The sequence below is a fragment of the Ostrea edulis genome, chromosome 3, assembly GCF_947568905.1.
Source record: "Ostrea edulis chromosome 3, xbOstEdul1.1, whole genome shotgun sequence".
NCBI lineage: Eukaryota > Metazoa > Mollusca > Bivalvia > Ostreida > Ostreidae > Ostrea > Ostrea edulis.
The window spans coordinates 62,943,911-62,963,216 of record NC_079166.1 but is presented as its reverse complement, the minus strand read 5'-3'; the positions used below and the strand labels follow the sequence as shown (position 1 = coordinate 62,963,216).

At 36.7% G+C, this 19,306-nt stretch overlaps 1 protein-coding gene across 12 annotated transcripts in view; it reads right to left on the bottom strand.

Annotated features, from left to right (window-relative positions):
- Positions 1-9,004: 9,004 nt before the first annotated feature.
- The window catches only part of LOC125673040 (mucin-17-like), a 41,240-nt gene continuing 30,938 nt past the window's right edge, over positions 9,005-19,306 (bottom strand). For 8 of the 12 annotated variants that reach the window (XM_048909284.2, XM_056158460.1, XM_048909283.2 and 5 more), the window contains 3 exons: positions 19,039-19,162; positions 15,757-18,094; positions 13,412-13,456 (listed from right to left, as the gene is read on the bottom strand). In XM_048909284.2, the coding sequence (XP_048765241.2) occupies positions 13,412-13,456; positions 15,757-18,094; positions 19,039-19,162 (2,507 nt within the window). Of the gene's footprint in view, positions 18,095-19,038; positions 19,163-19,306 lie in introns of all 12 variants that reach the window. The other 4 variants (XM_048909285.2, XM_056158463.1, XM_056158461.1 and 1 more) reach the window with 3 other exon arrangements.

The window sequence follows — 19,306 nt, the reverse complement described above, 5'->3', positions numbered from 1 at the left end:
AATGTGAAACAGAAGCTTGCATTCTCGTGAGTATAAAACCATATTTACAAACGTTTAGACGATTTCACAACAAGAGCAGATAGCGACCAAAGCGAGATAACTCTTTTACCCTAACCTGTTGTTTTTGTTAAGAGACCCATGGACCACAACGCTCACCCGAGTTATCCTGGCCCTGCTGCTCTTCAGGAGAAAATCTTTTTTACCCTCTTTATTCCCACGAAGAAAATTAATCCAATAGTATGCCCCCCACGGGGTTATGACTTAAACTTACGTATAGATGCTTAATTCTGTAACGTATATAGCGGTCACCCAGCCAAGTGCTGTCAGATCACGCTCACCGTAGCTTATCTTCCGTGATCTACCACATCACTAGAAAAGCTAACTCACCAGCGAGGCAGTATAAGTCCCCTCTTATACTGTCCACTACACTTCAATATCAATATTACCGTCATAGTTTTGGTGCTCTGGAGAAGATGTTTTTTTAAAAAAAAAACCTACATATAATCACGAAAGGTGAAGATAACGAACAGTGATTAATCTCATAACTCCTATAAGCAATACAAAATAGTTAGCTGGGCAAACACGGGTCCCTGGACACACCAGAGGTGAGATCAGGTGCCTAGGGAGAGTACGCATCCCCTGTCGACCGGTCATGCATTATGTAATGATACCCGATTTTAGTCTCAAGCCAACACCAGAGTCCATGATTTTGAAAAAAAAAAAAAAAAAAAGGGAAAGAAATATGCTAATCATTGTCCAGCTTTTTTTAGAAGAAGGTGTTGAAAAGATTTCTCCGTTATAATCTAAAACATGTATTCTCAAGTAATTTGATTCCCTATTGTGACCATACCTTACGCCCTGGGGCCATGCTCTGAAGAGACTTAAATTGAATCTGCGCTACTTGAGGATGCTTGCATTAGAATAATTAATATGACTAATCATGGGCTTGCTGTTCATGAGAATATTATTTTTAAACAATTATTTCCTATATATGAAAGTCTACATTCTTATTTAAAGGTTTGGTCCTCTACTGTAGCCATATCGCATCATCTAGGGTTACGTTATTGTATAATTTAGAATTTGCATTTTATCAGGAGGGTTAAATTGCATAAGTTTAATTAATCTTTTCTAACGCAGTGGTTCTTGAGAAGAGAGTTTGGCTTAAATTACCTCATTTTCGTGATTATCTGGCTTTGAAAGGGGTCATGATCCTTTATTTTAACAATTTCATATTTTCCTCACCCAATGATTTTCTGTTCGAAGTTCGCTTGAATTTGGCCCTGTGGTTCCAAAGAAGATGAACATATGTAGTTTGTATGCAGACCTGCTCAGCATATACAACGGACGAATGAACTATATACATACAAGATATAGGGCTCACGACGAGTGTGACTGGTCCACAAGAAATATTGATTCCTCCTAGGTACCTGATTCCACCTCTGGTATGCCCAGGGGTCCACGTGTTTGCCCAACTCTTAATTTATAAGATTGATCACTTCGTTATCTTCACTTTTTCCTCAGAAATGCTCAGATGAGGTAAAACAAAAACAACAACAACAAAAGCTACCAGTTTGTTTTGGGAACGGCGTTCATGTGCACTGAAGGGCGTGGACCATGTTTGTGACACCAAGTACTGTTATTGTTTTGTAATTATTGTGTGCATAACGAGCGGCTCGTGTTTCAGAGGCATTTGCTCCCATGTTTCTATGAATTAATGTGGACATTTTGCTCATAATATGAATATTTAAATTAAATCCAGGAATTTATTTTTGAAAATTTGAAACTGTTTAGGTCTGAGCATGTTCCCATCACTCTAGACCGTGATCTAATCAAATCATATATAGGCGACTTGTTGTTTTTTTTGTTTTTTTTTTTTTTTTTTTTTTTTTTTTTTTCTTTTCCATTAAATGATTGAGACTGCTCAGTGGACCAGACACAAAACTCTCTCTCTCTCTCTCTCTCTCTCTCTCTCTGTGTGTGTGTGTGTGTGTGTGTGTGTGTGTGTGTGTGTGTGTGTGTGTGTGTGTGTGACTTGCTTGAAATAAGCATATACTATATTATCATATGCTGTAAATATGTAAATGTTTATATGTTGTGAAAGAAAAATGAATTACCAGCGGATGCTTACTCCTGCTAGGCACCTGATCCCACCTCTGGTGTATCCAGGGGTCCGTGTTTGCCCAACTCTCTATTTTGTATTGCTTATAGGAGTTATGAGATTGATCACTGTTCGTTATCTTCACCTTTCATGAATAGTTCAGTGTTCCAATTTTATTGAAGAAACCGTAGTCTGTAATTCCTCGTTAGGAATGTTCGTGTTAATTAGGGAAAGTATTGTAATTTACTCAAAGTTGTTTGGCATTTTTGAGAATCTACGTTTGATTTACATTACTTCCCGCATACAATACGTTTCACGTTTCTCCTTCACAGCTGTTAATATTTTCATGAGGGGCAAAGCTAAGGGCTTGGTAGAGCACTTACTGGATCCAGCAGTGCATCTGTGTTAGTGTTTTAGGAAAGTCTTTAACTCCAGTATGATATAGATTCGGTAACTCATATTCATTCGTTCCATTGACTGGGATATCAAATGTGTTCAAACAAGCGTGGTTTTGAATAATTTCATCGTTTGAAAGGCAGTTTGAGTATAAGTAGGATTGCCAAATGTGGAATTACTGCCAAGTTTGTTTAAAATACAGTTGTAATAATGAGCCTTACAGACAAAAACAATGTTGTTACAAACTTTGTCAGCTGGAACCAAAACATATTCCTCATGTAAACTATATAATTCTTTTATCACTTCTGGTTTACTAAAATTCCATAAAAAATACAGAATCTAGAGTTGGGTAAACACGGATACCCTGGACATGGACTCAAATGTCTAGGAGGAGTAAGCATCCCCTGCTGACCGGTCACTTCCGCAATGAACTCTCTATCCTAATCAGGTAAACGGAGTAATCTGTAGTAAAATCAGTATGTAAAGAACGGTCTTACAATTGGTATGAGACACCATATGCAATGTTCAAGACATTTTTCACACCTGCTAAGTATACTGACTCAAACAAAATTAATGATTTTGGTCCTTTATACTAGATCGTTATAATGACCATATAATTTGCGAAATGCTTACTTTAAACGAGACTATTGGAACCCCTGCACCATCAACTTGTTTGTCAGTAGCCTGCCTCGATTTAAAAACTGACCATACGCAGAACAAGCTCTTGCGTATCGAATCAGTTGAGATATATAAACACCATATGCAGGTGATAATGGAATATTGCTACATAAATATGGAAAGTTGACGATGGAGAAGCTGAAATCATCCCGTTTGTCATACAGTTGAGCTGCTTGTTTGCCGTTAATGTCTACTTTCAATAAGATTTTTAAGTATAACGCAAAGTGGACGACTCTGTGGTTGAGATATATAAACACCATATGCAGGTGAGAATGGAATATGACTAATTTGTTCTACATACAAACAAAACTAGTTAAATTCCATCATAATGCTGATTCATTTTATCAGTTTTAAGTGCCAACATTTCTTTCACTGTGACTATTTATGCATATATTGAAAATCTGTCTCTATCTATAACACCATCAAAAGCAACAAGGCAACTTTAAAAAACATCACGTGAAATCATGGAAACGCTGTCAACTTCTTCTTGGCAAAGACCGGAAGTCTGTTGCAGAAAATGTGTGTTGTGCTTGTCATGTCAACCTCTGTAAGGAAGACGTCACGTGATCTTGAATCCCACCCCCCAAAAAAATCTGAATCATGCCACCGAAATGTAAACGCCATAAAAATCAGAAATTTTAAAAGGAAGATTGAAGCAGAAGATAGAGACTCAATTGAAAATTTGAAAACAGAACTCGAGAAACTACAATCTTCAATACAACCAAAAATAGATGAAGACCATTCTATATCCTCTATGCCAGTGATTCATACAAATGTATCAGCTACACTTCAAGGAAAGGGAACCTCAGAAGTGTTCTAACTTTGATTTAACAGTTCCATCATTTCATCCGATAAGACACAACAGTTACAGTGTTAATTCCAATCTCTGCTAAAACCAACATTCCGGGACAGGTCTTCCAGTATTCAATGCCGAAGAACCGAACAAAATGTTGTTAGAGAAACCCAAGTTACTAGCAGTCTTCAATACTGGATGTGATAAAACTACCAGAGTGCACTGCAGTCCTCACACAGATCAGTTCTAACACAGATCAGTCCTACGACAGGACATCATCAAACACGTGAACACTGACTGGACGCTACTAGAGGAAATCACCACCAAGTCAAGAAATGGGGTAAACGATATGAGTGTCACTGGAGAGGGATATCACATGTTCATCTACTGGGGGAGGATAGAAGCATCAAAGTACCGATCGATGAAATGATCAGATTACAGAGCTGGCGACAACGAGTCACATGTAGTAGCACCAGCAATGGTGACATCTCCATATGAGTGAAAGTTTCTCGAGAGGGACGTTAAACAATCCGACAATCCACTGTTCACAACGAGGTCTGATGATAGTAGTCCGTTACTCTGGCTCTACTGCCAAAAGGAGTAAGCATCCCCTGTTCACCGGTCACACCCCCTTTGAGCCCTATATCTTTCAAGATCAGGTAAACGGAGCAATCTACAGTCAAAATAAGTGTATAAAGAATGGTATGAAACACGCCAGACAACATTTGATCTAATGACAGGTTGTATTGGCATAACGACCATAGAATTTGGGAAATGCTGACTTTAAACTACACTGCTGAAACTCCTGTAACATCAACTTGTTTGTCAGTAGCCTACCTCGATTTAAAAAGTATTCTGAACGTTCAAAGAAATCAGTTGAGAGAGATAAACACTACATGCAGGTAATCATGGAATATTGCTACATAAATATGGTAAGTTGACGACGGAGAAGCTGAAATTATCTAGTTGGTCAAAAAGTTGAGTCGTTAATTTGCCGTTAGCAATATTTCCTGTTTATTTTAATTAAAAGAGGTAACTGTCTATGATGTCAAAAAGACTTTAGTTTATCGCGAGGAATGGTCGTGAATGGTGTTAACAAGTGATACGTTTTGATGTTGATTTGAGAAAGGTTTTATGATTTCAAATCTACTAAAAGGCATGTAGCAATGTTCAGTACATATATAATGCTTTTTCATTGCATGTATTTGCAAATACAATCTGGTGTTAGATCGAATGCTCTCTGACGTGTTTCATACCAATTGTTTTGTCGTTCTTGACTGCGGATTACTCCATTTACCTGATCAAGATATAGGGCCCACGGCGGGTGTGACCGGTCGGCAGGGGATGTTTATTCTTCCAAGGCACCTGATCCCACCCTGGTGTATCCAGGGGTCCGTGTTTGCCCAACCCTCTATTTTGTATTCCTTATAGGAGCATTTGTGGATGCTTGGAAAAGAGCTAAGGTAGTCCCATTATACAAAGCAGGTGACGAGCATTTAGTAAATAATTACAGACCAGTTTCTATTTTACCAATTGTCAGTAAGATTATTGAACGACATGTCTTCAATTCCTTTATGAATATTTATCCACAAATAAATTAATTACATATAGTCAATCTGGATTTAGGCCAAGTCATTCATGTGAGACAGCGTTGAATAGTCTTACTGATAAATGGTTCAAAAACATGGACGATGGAAAGCTTACAGGGGTTCTGTTTATTGACTTGCGTATAAGGCCTTTGATACAGTCAAACATGAAGTACTTTTGCATAAACCTATGTCTTTTGGAATTTGTCACAATACTTTTAAATGATTTCAATCATATCTTACAAATCGTAAGCAATGTGTCAGTTGGAGATATGTGTTATCTAGAGAAAAAAGTGTATCCTTAGGAGTTCCTCAGGGGTCAATTTTAAGACCATTATTTTTTATTTTGTACATTAACGATTATCCAAAATGCCATAAACACCCTTCAGTTACAATGTATGCAGACGACACTTCACAGGACGTGAGTGATAAATCTGTTGATGTAATTGAATCAAAATTGCAAGAGGACCTGAAGTTAAGTGCAGAATGGATGCTTAAAAATAAACTCAGTATAAATCTTTGTGAAACAGGCTAAACTATTAGGTGTTTGTATAGATAATACTTTATCATGGGATGCACACGTGGAGTTTATTTCAAAGAAAATTGTAAGAAAACTTGCTGTACTTAAGAGAGTTAGTTATTTTATGCCATCAAATGCACATATCAATGTTTTTAATAGTATTGTCTTTCCACATTTTACTTACTGCTGTACTGTCTGGTGTAACGTACAAAATCAACTATATTTAGAAAAAAAATTCAAACTGCAAAAGAGGGCAGCAAGAATACTTTTAGATATTCGAGATATCAGGACCTCTACTGGCTTTTTATTTTCTTGTTTGAACTGGATGCCAATTAAGGATTATTTTATGTTTAGAAAGGTTGTCTTTCTGTTCAAAGTTTTAAACAATCAAATACCAAATTACCTAAACGTGTTTAAATATACAAGAGATGTGAGTTGCCGCCAAACCAGGTCGAATTATTATATGTCTAATTTATTATATTTACCAAGAGCTAAAACTGAAAATTTTAAACGTTCATACAGCTACTCTTCTGCATTCCTTAGGAACAAACTGTCTCAAAATGTTCGAAACTCTGGTTCAGTTGGCATTTTTAAAGCTGTGTATTTGATGGAATATTTTCATAGAAGTAGCACTTAAACATCGTGCTTTCCTCTTTCTGTTCAGGTGTGCCAAATGTAGTTGTGATATGGCACTGTGTGTATGTGTGTCTAATGCTATTTTTTCTTTCGTCTTTACTTTTATGTCATGTATTCATATTTAAGTAATAATTTTATCACAATTAGGTGCGTCTTATGCTATATGTTTTTCCTTTTCCTTTTATATCGTATTCATGCAGATACTAATTTTAGATGTTAATTTTATGTTTGTGTGTATGTTTTAATGCAGGACCACAATGGAAACTAGCTATATGCTAATTTGTGTTATCCTGGATAAATAAAGGCTATTATTATTATTATTATTATTATTGATCACTGTTCGTTATCTTTACTTTTTCATCCCAGTAAATTCGAAATAAAAGACAACACATAGTCTTCCACATCTACTCCGTATCTAGATGTTTTATTGAACATACATGTTAACGGAAAATTAACAACCAAGATTTATGACAAACGGTTTGAATTCACCTTCTCAATCGTCAACTTCCCATATTTATGTAGCAATATTCCATGATCACTTGCATATGGTGTTTATGTCTCTCAACTGATTCGATACGCAAGAGCTTGTGCTGCGTATAATCAGTTTTATAAAAATCGAGACAGTTTGCTGACAAACAAGTTTATATTACAGGGGTTTCCACAGTCTCGTTTAAAATCAGCGTTTCGCAAATTATATGGTTGTTATCACGATCTACTTTGCCACCTGTCATTGGATCAAATGCTGCCTGACATGTCTCATACCAATTGTTAGACTGTTCTTTACACACTGATTTTGACTACAGATTACTCCGTTTACCTGATCAAGATAGAGGGCTCACGGCATGTGTGACCGGTCGACATGGGAAACATACTCCCCCTAGGCACCTGATTTCACCTCTGGTATATCTAGGGTTCCGTGTTTCACCAACTCTTAATTTTGTATTCGTTAAATGAGTTGTGAGATTGATCCTTGTTGGTTATCTTCACCTTTTCATACATATCTTGTGAACAGCCATTAAAACAATAATTCTATACATAAGCACTCTGAAGTCGATATAAAAAAGATGCTGGAGTTCCTCAATGATAATATCTTCGTAGTCTTTGGTGATCAGGTCTTTAAGACATTATCCCGGAGCCAGGTCTTCCAACAATTTGTTGGAATTTCCATTGGCACGAATTGTGCTCCTTTATTAGCTGACCTGTTTCCACGAGGCAGAATTTATTAAAAAGCTTCTACATGAGAAGAAAAAATCTCTTGTTGCGGCCCTCAACTCGACGATATTTTATATATTGACAATAAACATTTGTCGATTCGATATATCTCAGGGGATTCGAAATAAAAGACACCGCAATCTTCCACATCTACTTCGTATTTAGATATTTGATTGAACATAGATTTCAAAGGCAAACTAGCAACTCAAGTTTATGACAAATGGGATGATTTCAGCTTCTCCATCGTCAACTTTATCTAGTAAAATTCCATTAGGGTTCGGGTAAGAGAAGGTCCTCAGTACCCATGTTTATCGTAAGAGGCGACTAAATGGGGCGGTCCTTCGGATGAGACCGCAAAAGGCGAGGTCCCTTGTCACAACAGGTATGGCAAGATAAAGATCCCTCCCTGCTCAAAGGCCGTAAGTGCAGAGCGTAAACCAAAATTTGCAGCCATTCATCGGCAAAGTGGTGACGTTTCCATATGAGTGAAAAATTCTCAAGCGGTACAACTAACCAACCATTATTACCTGCATATGGTGTTTATGCCTCTCAACTGATTGTTCGGTATATGGTCAGGTCGGCAACTAATACATAAGTTGATGATGTTACAGCGGTTTCAACAGTCTCGTTTAAAGTCGGCATTTCGTAAATTTTATGATCGTTATAACAATCTAATAAACCAATACAACCCATCAAATGGGTAAAATGCTGTCTGGCATGTTTCATACCAAATGAGACCGTTCTTTATAAACTGATTTTGACTACGGATTACTCCGTTTACCCGATCGAGATATAGGGCTCACGGCGAGTGTGACAGGTTAACAGTGGGTGGTTACTCCTCCTAGGCACCTGATCCCACATCTTGTCTACCCAGGGGTCCCTGTTCGTCTTATAATTTTGTATTTTTATAGGAGTTATGAGATTGATCACTGTTGGTTACATTAAGACACCTTATCTTTTCAGTCTGAATCATGCAAGTTGACCTATGACCTTGACCATTCAGAGCTAGCCACTATTTCCCGGTCAACCTAGCTTCGTACTGCTGACGTTCATTCCTCGAAATCAAAGAGAAAACAAACTCGAACTCTGGAGGTGTAAAACAACAATTTAATATAGGTACATTACAACTTACTATAGAAAACGTACTATAGAAAAAAAAAATAGAAAAAAAAAATAGCTCACTAATTCACAGAGACGAGGTGAAGGACTGATAAAATGTCATGGCGTTCGTCTCTCAAGGGACGGTCCCTCTCTGGTTTTAGACCACCGTAAATATCATAATGCTAGGGTTACAACAAATCACAGTCAATAACACAGTCTGGGTTCTCCTTCCTCCGTGGATATCGGAGTACAGAGCGTGAAATACTACACCTACTAGTTCCTGAAATGTAGTACTGCCTTCTACATCTCGACTTCCACTAACAACACATCACGGACAAGGACGTGGTCAAAACTAAACAAATATTGCACCGATATCATTCATTACAATCACATTGTGAAAAGAAAAATGAAAATTTTCCTTCTCTTTTGAAAAATCACATACAAATGTATACATGTGTTTGACAAAAATGAAATTTATGATGGTTTTTAAAGTAAGAAATACAAAGCTGCCTAAATTTCACAATTTTTTAAATTTTCGTCATCTTACGTCAAATGCATAAAGGTTTCTGAATGAGTGTTTATTATGCATAATAATACGTCAAAAGAAATGGCATTCTACACTAAAGAATGTGGATGCTTTTCTGTTCGTGATTGATGATACAACTCCAATCGGATCACGCTCGTCATTTTCCGTAATTGGTTACGGAAATAGCCGAGTAGTTACGATTGGACTGTGCGTACGTTTTCCACATCTATGAATGAATGTTACACAAGACGTATAGGATTAGCTTGGTTTGTAAACTGTGCATGTAGTGATGACAAAAGTATAACATCAGATTCATTTTTCTAATTACAAGACTTGCACACACAATGACAAAATTAATATAGTATAAAAATGTAAATAATTAACTCTATATATTTTTTTTTAATAAATTAAGAAATATACTATAACATGTATTTCCCAACAAACCTGATTTACTACACAGGTGTAGGGAGGCTATAAAACTTAAAAATACAGGGTTTTCATCATTCAGTGCCGGTAGATTTCTGTTACACAACCAAGATAATAAAAAGAAAACCGGGAACTCGATGACGTTGGATGAGGTCCACGTAAATAAATCTATCTATATACAGGGTGTATATTACTTGTGAAAATAATATTATCCATATTCTCAACGCACACCTTATAGTATAGTTGTATTTACACAATCACAGATTTTCTGTACACACAATCTAATAGTTCTTACCAGACAACGATATCACACTCCTCAAGACGTTCTACAAAAATATCTCAAAACAAAATATTTCAATAACAAGAATGTAAAACTCACAATGTCTATATATTGTCAACAGTAGGCTGATTAGTTTTGACTTACGGGATTCAAAGTTAGACGGCCAAGTAGCACTCCAGACTAGGGCCGTGTCATTAAACACGTGACTCACCCTCATCTACATAGAATTTAATATTCCATAGCATTGTATACGTGTATATTATGAAATGCATTATATCTAGATATATATACAGCATACCATAACAGTTGGTTTTGGAAATTTGTTCCATATTAAATGGTAGAAGGTAATTCAATTGGTTTCAAATTTTGTTTTCAAATGGATTTTTTTAATAGTTGCAAAAATGTAACTTTGTACATAAAATGATATAATATTTGTTTGTACTTGTTCAGATTCAGTTGTATAATGTCCAGAATATCTTAATTTATTTCAACATCAATAAACCACTCTTTGTATGATTCTTACAGAGACTGATACTGAAGACTTCAGTCATATTTGGACCGAAAACATTTCATACAATATCAAATATTCATCTATATTGACATCAACTACAATTTTCACGTCGTTAAATTGAACACTCGTAAAAAGGAACATCACTTTTCATATTCCTACCATGGTACTAAAGTTTACGATATTACAACATCATTATAGTTGTCCGATTCATCTGCATTGCTTAAAAAATGAATGTTTGCCAAAGTTTCTCTCCACGAGCAAGATCAGAACGTGAACAAATAACCTTTCCGTTTAATCTAAAAAAAAAATAAAAAAATATCATATCCGAGATTAAAGATGATTATATATGTATTTTTTAAATAGTGCATTTCTTCCACCATGAACTAGTGAATGAGGTACAAAGAGGTAGCTGAATATAATTTCCTGGAGCTATCGTCCACTTTAATGCATTTCAAGAAATAATCATAAATGACCAAAAAAAATTCACATTGTCCTCATTGTATATAAAGCACAAAGGGCGGAAAGTCTAGCGTAGTGATGGTAGCAACAACCCACCCCCATCCCCGTTAAATATTTTTAACTAAAAAGAGGGTGTCATTTTGGGTTCTACATGTACAACCTCCCTTATAGGGCGGAAAAGCTACCATCTTATGTGGTGCCACTTTTTTTTCTGTAGCCACGCCCTGCTCTAGAGTCGTTTTCTTTTGTATACCGTTTATTAATATTAATTTCTTTATCAATTTCAGTATCATATCGATCTATAGAGATTCTTCCTTTTAAATGCAACGAAATCAAAGTATGTAACTGAGAGAAAAAACCTACTCTGCCCTATTTGTTAGTATTGTGTAAAGATTCCGCGGGATATTGTGCTCATATGGACTACTTTACTTATATAGTAAGAATTGATCAAAATTGTGAACGCAATATTTTCCGTCACAGATATATGTAAACGTAGGTACCAAACATTTTTTTCTTATGTAATTGTGTAAATTTACGCTGTAAGACATGTTTTTCGTGTTTTTTTATTTTTGTTTTTTTGAAATGGTGCTAAAGTGAAATGTGTAGAGTTGACTATGAAAGAAATACGGTGCCAATTTGAAGTGCCTCTTATACATTGAATTTATATTTTGGAAATGAAATGCAAAACTTTGTGAAGTACATTAAAAATTTCAATACAAGAGGAAACACAGAAAATTTATACTGCTCCCGGTTCGTCATAACTTGAAAAATAAAATTCCTGAGAATTCTAAATATTTCATAACAACCATCATATACATGTAACTATAAATACAAAACAATGAATAATTTAGGGAGAACATATTCCCACGTTTAGAGAGTGGAAATCTAAACCGTGACGATTCATTCAAATGCTTTCATTATACATTTTACTACAACTGTACCTATTTTAGCGAGATTTGCCGCCTTTTGACGGTCGCACGTGCACCGATTCATTGAAAATACATTAGCATACTGTGCAGCATGAATAGTGCTGAATTGTTTTTTAAACATCAATCGCATCTTATCGGCCCTTTTCGTACATGTGAAGCGGAAATCGCTTGCCGATAAAACCCGAGAAGTTCCAAATGCATTTGCGTTCAATGAAATTGTATGTGTACGTGCTCTGTAGATCATTCTAGTTACAACAACTAACACAGAATTCAAATTCACTACAAAATTTACAATGTAGAGCACACATTGGTGTACGTATATAACGGAAAAACATTGTTCATGAAGTTTACAATGTTTTCATGACTTCTAAATGCTACCCAGTAACAATACATGTATTTCTATTTTGGAATAGTGACCGATGAAGAGATCCTCCTTGTAGTGCCCCACTAAATGTCACAAATAATCTACTTATGCCAGAGGATTTGAATTTCATAAGGCACAAAGCTCTCTATATGGGGTGTTAGGTCTGTACATCGATGCCAAGTTCCTGAGGTCTATCTGATTGTTCTTCTGTTGATTCCGAGTGTTGCATTATGGGATTCAAATTCCCGTGTCATCCTAGAGTATAGGAAAATTAACATGGAGAGTGAAGAACAAATAACACAAGAAAATGAAAGTTAATTTACACTACAAAAGTGAGAATTTAGATTGTTAAGTAATAGTGTACTATTAGTACTAAATTGGCTTCTCTATCCATCAGCTTTTCTTTCGACTGTACCAAGTATGCCGAACACATTAACTTATCGCTAGAAATTAAAGAGCTTTGAAAAACAGTAGTAAATTACAGTACATATGTACTTGACTATATATCAGTACTTCAAATGAAGCACGACTTCTTCAGTGGGTTGGTATGTTTGTTCCAAAATGCTACAACTCCTTAACTCTCAATACACAAAAAACTTCTACATTAACTGTATTCACAGCAAAACTGTTAAGCTTAATGAATTCATTCAATGTCAGATTTTTATGTACACGATTTTCTACCTCTGTCGAAATCATCAAAGGAAAATCACTATTGCCATAAAAAAAAAAAAAAGGAAAGCGCGTAGTGAATATAATATCGTTACATGGCACTGTATGTGTACTTGTTATATCAATTATATTAAAAATAATAATATTCATGATAATAGAAAATTATATCACAACACCAACACGTCCCCACAACATTTAGTGGACAACAGTTATCTGCCCCTTACCCATTATTTCTCAGATGTTTTCCGGCGCTTTTTGGGACACTCCCCAACCTTTGTAGCATAGAATAAAAAAAGTTAACATTGTTTTGTACATAACTTTATTGACCAGTGTCAACATCCACAGAAAGTTACATCTTATTGTCTACATTCTTTAAACCATTTAGTACTTAAATTAAGGTGCGTGTTTTTTCTGTCAGCAATGTTTCATAATTCTTTATGCCAAAAAATATTACTTTACACTGACCTCAAAATGATTAAGGTTTTAAGTAAAGATATATTCAATTTAAATATCAGGAAAATCAAATATAGGGATGTGTTAAGAGTCGGAAAATGAATACAAGTCTTCAGTGTGTCTGGAGTTATGTAACATTGCTACAGGAAACATTTGTATCACGAATCTCTGTAATCAAAGCAGAAAGCCCCTATCAAAACAATTAATGCATTTAGAGCTCTTTTTGAAGACATTTTATTCCATAGGAATTACTAATTGTAACTTTAAAATCTACCGCTAAATCTCGGGAATGAACCTTCCCATGTCTTACAGAAACTAACAATGGTGAACAATTGTTCATCAAAACCTTACTTGATGAGCAATATGATTCTATTTCACCACAATTTCATGCAGAAGAAAAAACATGAATGCATAGTGCAGAGAAAAGCGAGATCAGTCAAACATCATCCCGGTGATACTGTTAAACAAACAGTTAATCAGGAGAGACTAATAACTAAGATTTGCAAGCACCGCTTATCTCGTGAATATTACTATAGTAATTACCATGAACCACTTACTCTGTCTACCCATAAGGTGTACATCATGAATATTACTAAGCAAATATGATTCACAAATTACAGTTGGTCTACAAATAATACTGCTTTTCTAAGTTCCGACTCTAAGAAATTACAATATACTTCTCGTATTTTTCAAAAAGAAGTTCAAATTATATAATCAAAATACAAGTTACTTTAATTTTACAGACTTAAATTCACACTAATATTGGTCATTCCTTAATGTAGGAGTTATCTTTCTTAGGAAGGAATATTGTACGTTAAGGAGGTACTCTACAGTGTCATAATGGCTGACTTTCTTTTAAAACATAGATGAAAATATAAATATCAGCAATATTTGTCTATTCGTTTAAAAATTTCTTGCCTAGCAGAGTAGCTCAGTAGGTTAGCACGTCGACTGCTGAACTGTAGATCGTATGTTCGAGTCAAGCAGGGGTTTTAAATTTTTCTCAGATTGCTTTCCACTAAAACTGCAATTTTTTATTACTAAATAAAGTATATTTGAAAGTTTTCAATTAAAAATATTGTTGTACATATCCTCCACTTTTCATCCACATCAAATTTCTCCGGTGTAGCATACCTCCTTAAGAAAGTACACGCACAGTATTTCATTCCTGAATGAAAACTATGGAATAATAATGCTGTAGAATTGGAAATTTAAAAATTCGTCTCAATTATATATAAATATATATAATTGCCTAAAATTGTAAGTGGTATAAGAACAAAATTAACCCCCTGTAGGCCTTAATTGAACACATTCTCCAAAGATTGCGGACTTACTGACTTCATCCAATGAGCTAATCAGACAGGCGAAATCATAAAACGACCAATGATATACTTCAGAACCTATGACGTACATCGGTTTAAAAAATTTGACAGTGTTATTTTTTCCTAAGTTTGACACTGAAAATACTTGAAAGTAAAGTGGCAAAGCCATTTTTCCATATAGAATTCTGACTACTATACTTAGCAGGACTTAAATCATACAATTTAGTGATAAATGAAAGTGCGACTCTTAATTTTGGAAATTAATGTAAAATTAATATCAATTACCCGTGTGTAATAAGGATTCTATAGTTTTCTAGAACTTTTCATATTCACTAAACAATTATCTTGCAAAGAAATTTTGGCAATTTAAGAAAACAAATTTCTACATGCATGACTTTTGACATGATCTCATAAATTATTAAAAAAAAAATTACACAACAGTTAATGCAAAACCCCAGTCACTAGCAAAGATCAAAATTACAATGTCAAACCTACATTGTAAAGCACAAAAATATTAAAACAAAATGAAAGAAAAGCTATTGTTTTCACAGGATGCAGCTAATTTACAGAACATAGTGAAAAGCATACATCATCTCCATACAACAAATAATACATTTAAATTAAAACATGCTGTACTGCAAACTCAAAAATTAAAACAAAATCAAATGATTCTAAGGGAAAAAGAAGAAAAGAAAACAAATCATTTTGCATCAAAATAGCACCGAAGTCAGAGAACTTAATGACAAGTCAGAACAGAAAAGTGGGCACCAGCATGCATCACACGGTTGCTAGGATACCTGTATGATCTCCAGGCTCCCATGCAATGACCCGTGACTGCCATTCGATGATATGCTACTGCTGGACTGGTACACGTCAGGTGAAGCATGACACGACACGTTTTCATACATTCCTGGAGAACTGAACCGTTCCTGTCCCATCCCACACCGTCGAGGGAATTTCCCAAACGGTGAACACGCAGTGGTGGAGGGTTTCCCAATAACAGATTCTCCAGAAGTCAACATATCATCCAGGCTTCGTGCCTTACGACTAGCCTCATATACCTGCGTTCTGAACATTGCACTTTCCATGGCTGCGGTAATTTGACGGTAAACATCACGCTCCGTGTAACGTCCAACGTGCGATTCTGTTGCCTTGGAGCGTTTCCCATTTTGTAGAAGGTATGTATCTGCCGAATCGTCTTGCGACGTGCTGCTCGCAGAACTTGGCGATTCCTGACAGTCTGACCCCAAGTCAAAGGTTGGATATTTAGAAAACGCAATACTGTTTGGTCGTATGAGAGAACGTTTTGTCCTATTTTCTTTCACTCGAAGTGTGACCTGATGACCCAGAGGCGATGTCACGGTGGAGCTGCAAGTAGAACCACTCGAGACGGGGGACGTCAAATCCATCGATTCCTTACAATCTGCAGAAACGTCCACTGAACACAACTCCTTTGTTTTGTTTTCTGTAGCAAAACAAGGAGTGAAGTTGAGTTTGTCGAGAGAGGTAGATGGAAATTGTTGAAGTGGGGTGGTTTTGTCCGCTTTTTCAGCAATGGACTGACTAAAATGTAACTCCGCTAGGGCAGCCGAAGGAGAATATATTGTCTGTGATATCGGGGATCGTAGTTCAGAGGTTCGGCTAGGGAGACCAAGGGTCTGGGGTGAATTAACAATTGACTCTGAGGGTAGGGGAGCCCCTGATGCTTCACAACACTTTGACTGAGACACTGGGGTAGTGTTTTCATAACACACAGGCGATAAACTGAGATCAAATTTCCGTTGAGATTTACTGTTTCGTGAATCTGATGATGAAGATGATGATGACATATTTTCTGTCCCTTTCAGTGACACCACTTCTGGATTACACGGACTTGGTAAATCCCGACTTAGATGACATGGACTATGCAAGTCCATCGCTGGCTTGTGTCCCTGGTTTGCTTGTAGACTGACGGTAGACAGAGGTAATGTGAACGACCTTGATGGACTTTTAATTGGGGTCGGAGCCTCTGATGACGTAGGTGAAATGATTTCCATGAGAGATAAGTTTTTCTCTGAGGAAACAAGAGGTGATATGGGTAAAACAAATGGACGAGACTTGCCAGTCTTGTGATCAGACTGACTACTGTCCTTCTGAGACAAGGGGAGGGAGAAGTTCCTCTCCTGTTTAAATTTCTTCTGTTGGTTACTAACACTTTCCCCGACATCTGGAGAATTCACACAAGTCAATGGTAATGAGAATGGTTTTGATACAGCTGCCATCTTCCCATCGTTTCCTTGAGCTGATGAGCCATCCAGTCGACAACTGGACGCGTCCTTGATGAGCAGATTTGTGTGTGCAGGTTCGCTGGTTTCCGGTGTATCTGGGGACAAAACCGGGGAGAGAGGCAGACTGAAAGGTTTGACAAAAGTTTTCCCAGGAGATCTAGATAACGGAGAAATCAAGCTGGCTGGTTTTGTCATGGGTGATCCAAAAGATCGCTTCCTGTCCCGGGGGGCGGTGATTCCTTCTGAGGGGAGTGTCACTGGACTAAGTGACAGGGTAAATGATCGACTCACAGGAGACTTGGGGGAGGGGGATTTCCTCTTGCAATCTTTTTGAATTCTTAATTCCTCTTGCGTGTCAAGCCTGTGCCCATTACTGATTGTTGACTCACCAAAAGGAAAGGGGGATAACCCTGTGCTAGGTGTCACAGTGGTACCATCTGAGAAGGGGAGGAAATTACTACACCCCATACCCGAGTCACTGAATTTTCTCTTCTCCGGCGAGTCCGTCTCCATCCTCGTTGCTTGGCTTTTAGACAATGATTTTTCGGTATAATTGTCCCACGTATCAGAACCAGCCAACAATGGTAGGTTGTCGTTTGTGTCTCGCTTTAGATCGCACTCAGGGGAACGTAAAGTCCACTGCGTATCAAAGGAGAATGGTTTTGTCACTTTAGCGATCGGTGATGATGGACTGCATGTCTGGAGATCCATGATGATGGGTGTGGATTTTCCATCGTTGACGGACCCCCCTGAGTCTCGTTGCTGTTTTACTGCTTCTTCTTCTTGTTTGATCAACTTTTCGTACTCCAGAAGCTGACCCAAGAAGTTAAAGTTTGGGGAGATAGTGGGGCGCTTGTCTTTCACATACCTGAAAAAGAAGATCACTACTAAGTAAAGGTACAGAGATGGTACTTTTTGAGAGTACATTCTCAAGATTTCGATACAGTATATGATTTACAATTCTTCCTGTGAGAACTGGAAATGTTTAGTTATATTTCCCAATATTGATTTCAGAAATGACATTTATTTTTGGATTTTGGATTTCAATTTGCCAATGAGCACAATTTCCATTTTAATAGGCAAAAAAAATATTAAAGCATCTGTATACTACCGATTAAATTTTCTGATAACCCGCTTTCAATTCCTTTTACTTTCTTCATAAATGGAATTATTATACCTCAGTGTGAGAATTCTATGCAACGCGTAATCTTATTGGTCTAGACGGTCACATGCCAGGGATAACAAAACTTCATATCTCCCTCTCAAACATCATATTTCCCTATCATATTTACCCCTTGGGCAGCCTCGTGCACTTTCCATAAATTTAACGTCAGGGTAGACGAAGTGTATTGTGACGTCACAATACGTCCGAGTCATTCTACTTTCATAGATCGTAAGGCACAAAATATGCGGGTCTCTGATACACAGTTAAATCGCCTGGTTTGGGTTGATACAAAAACAAGCAAGTAAATCGGCATTCAAGGAGAATGGTAATACAAAAACTGGTTATCATATCACTGTATTTCGCTGTTTGTACCTTCTACCGTAATACGTTGACGGCGCGGTGTTACCGTTAGGACGATCTCAGCTATATAGATGAGCGGACTCCAATTTCAAATGCACTTTTGAGTCTTGCTTTGTTTCGGTATAATAAACAATTTATTGCATGAATGTTCGGGGGATATGAAGATTTATTCACCCAAGAAAAATCATATTCCCCTCGGGGAATATGATTTTTCTTGGGTGAATAAATCTTCATATCTCCCTCACTATCATGCAATAAATGTATAATGTAATACACCATTATAATACCTGTAGGCATCATCTGATGACATATGTAGGTATTTCATGACGTAAGCGATCGCCAGCGTGGGGGATCGAGATATCCCCGCCAGACAGTGGATCATAACACAACCATTGGCCTCCCGTACCTTGTCTGCAAATAAAGAAAAGGTTGACTAAATAATTATCTCAACAATGCACAGGTACACAATAAATATACTATTTGTCCATGGTGATGAAAGGAAAGAATCTGACGATAATTTGGTCTACACAAACTCGGGCAAAAAATATGCCCAAG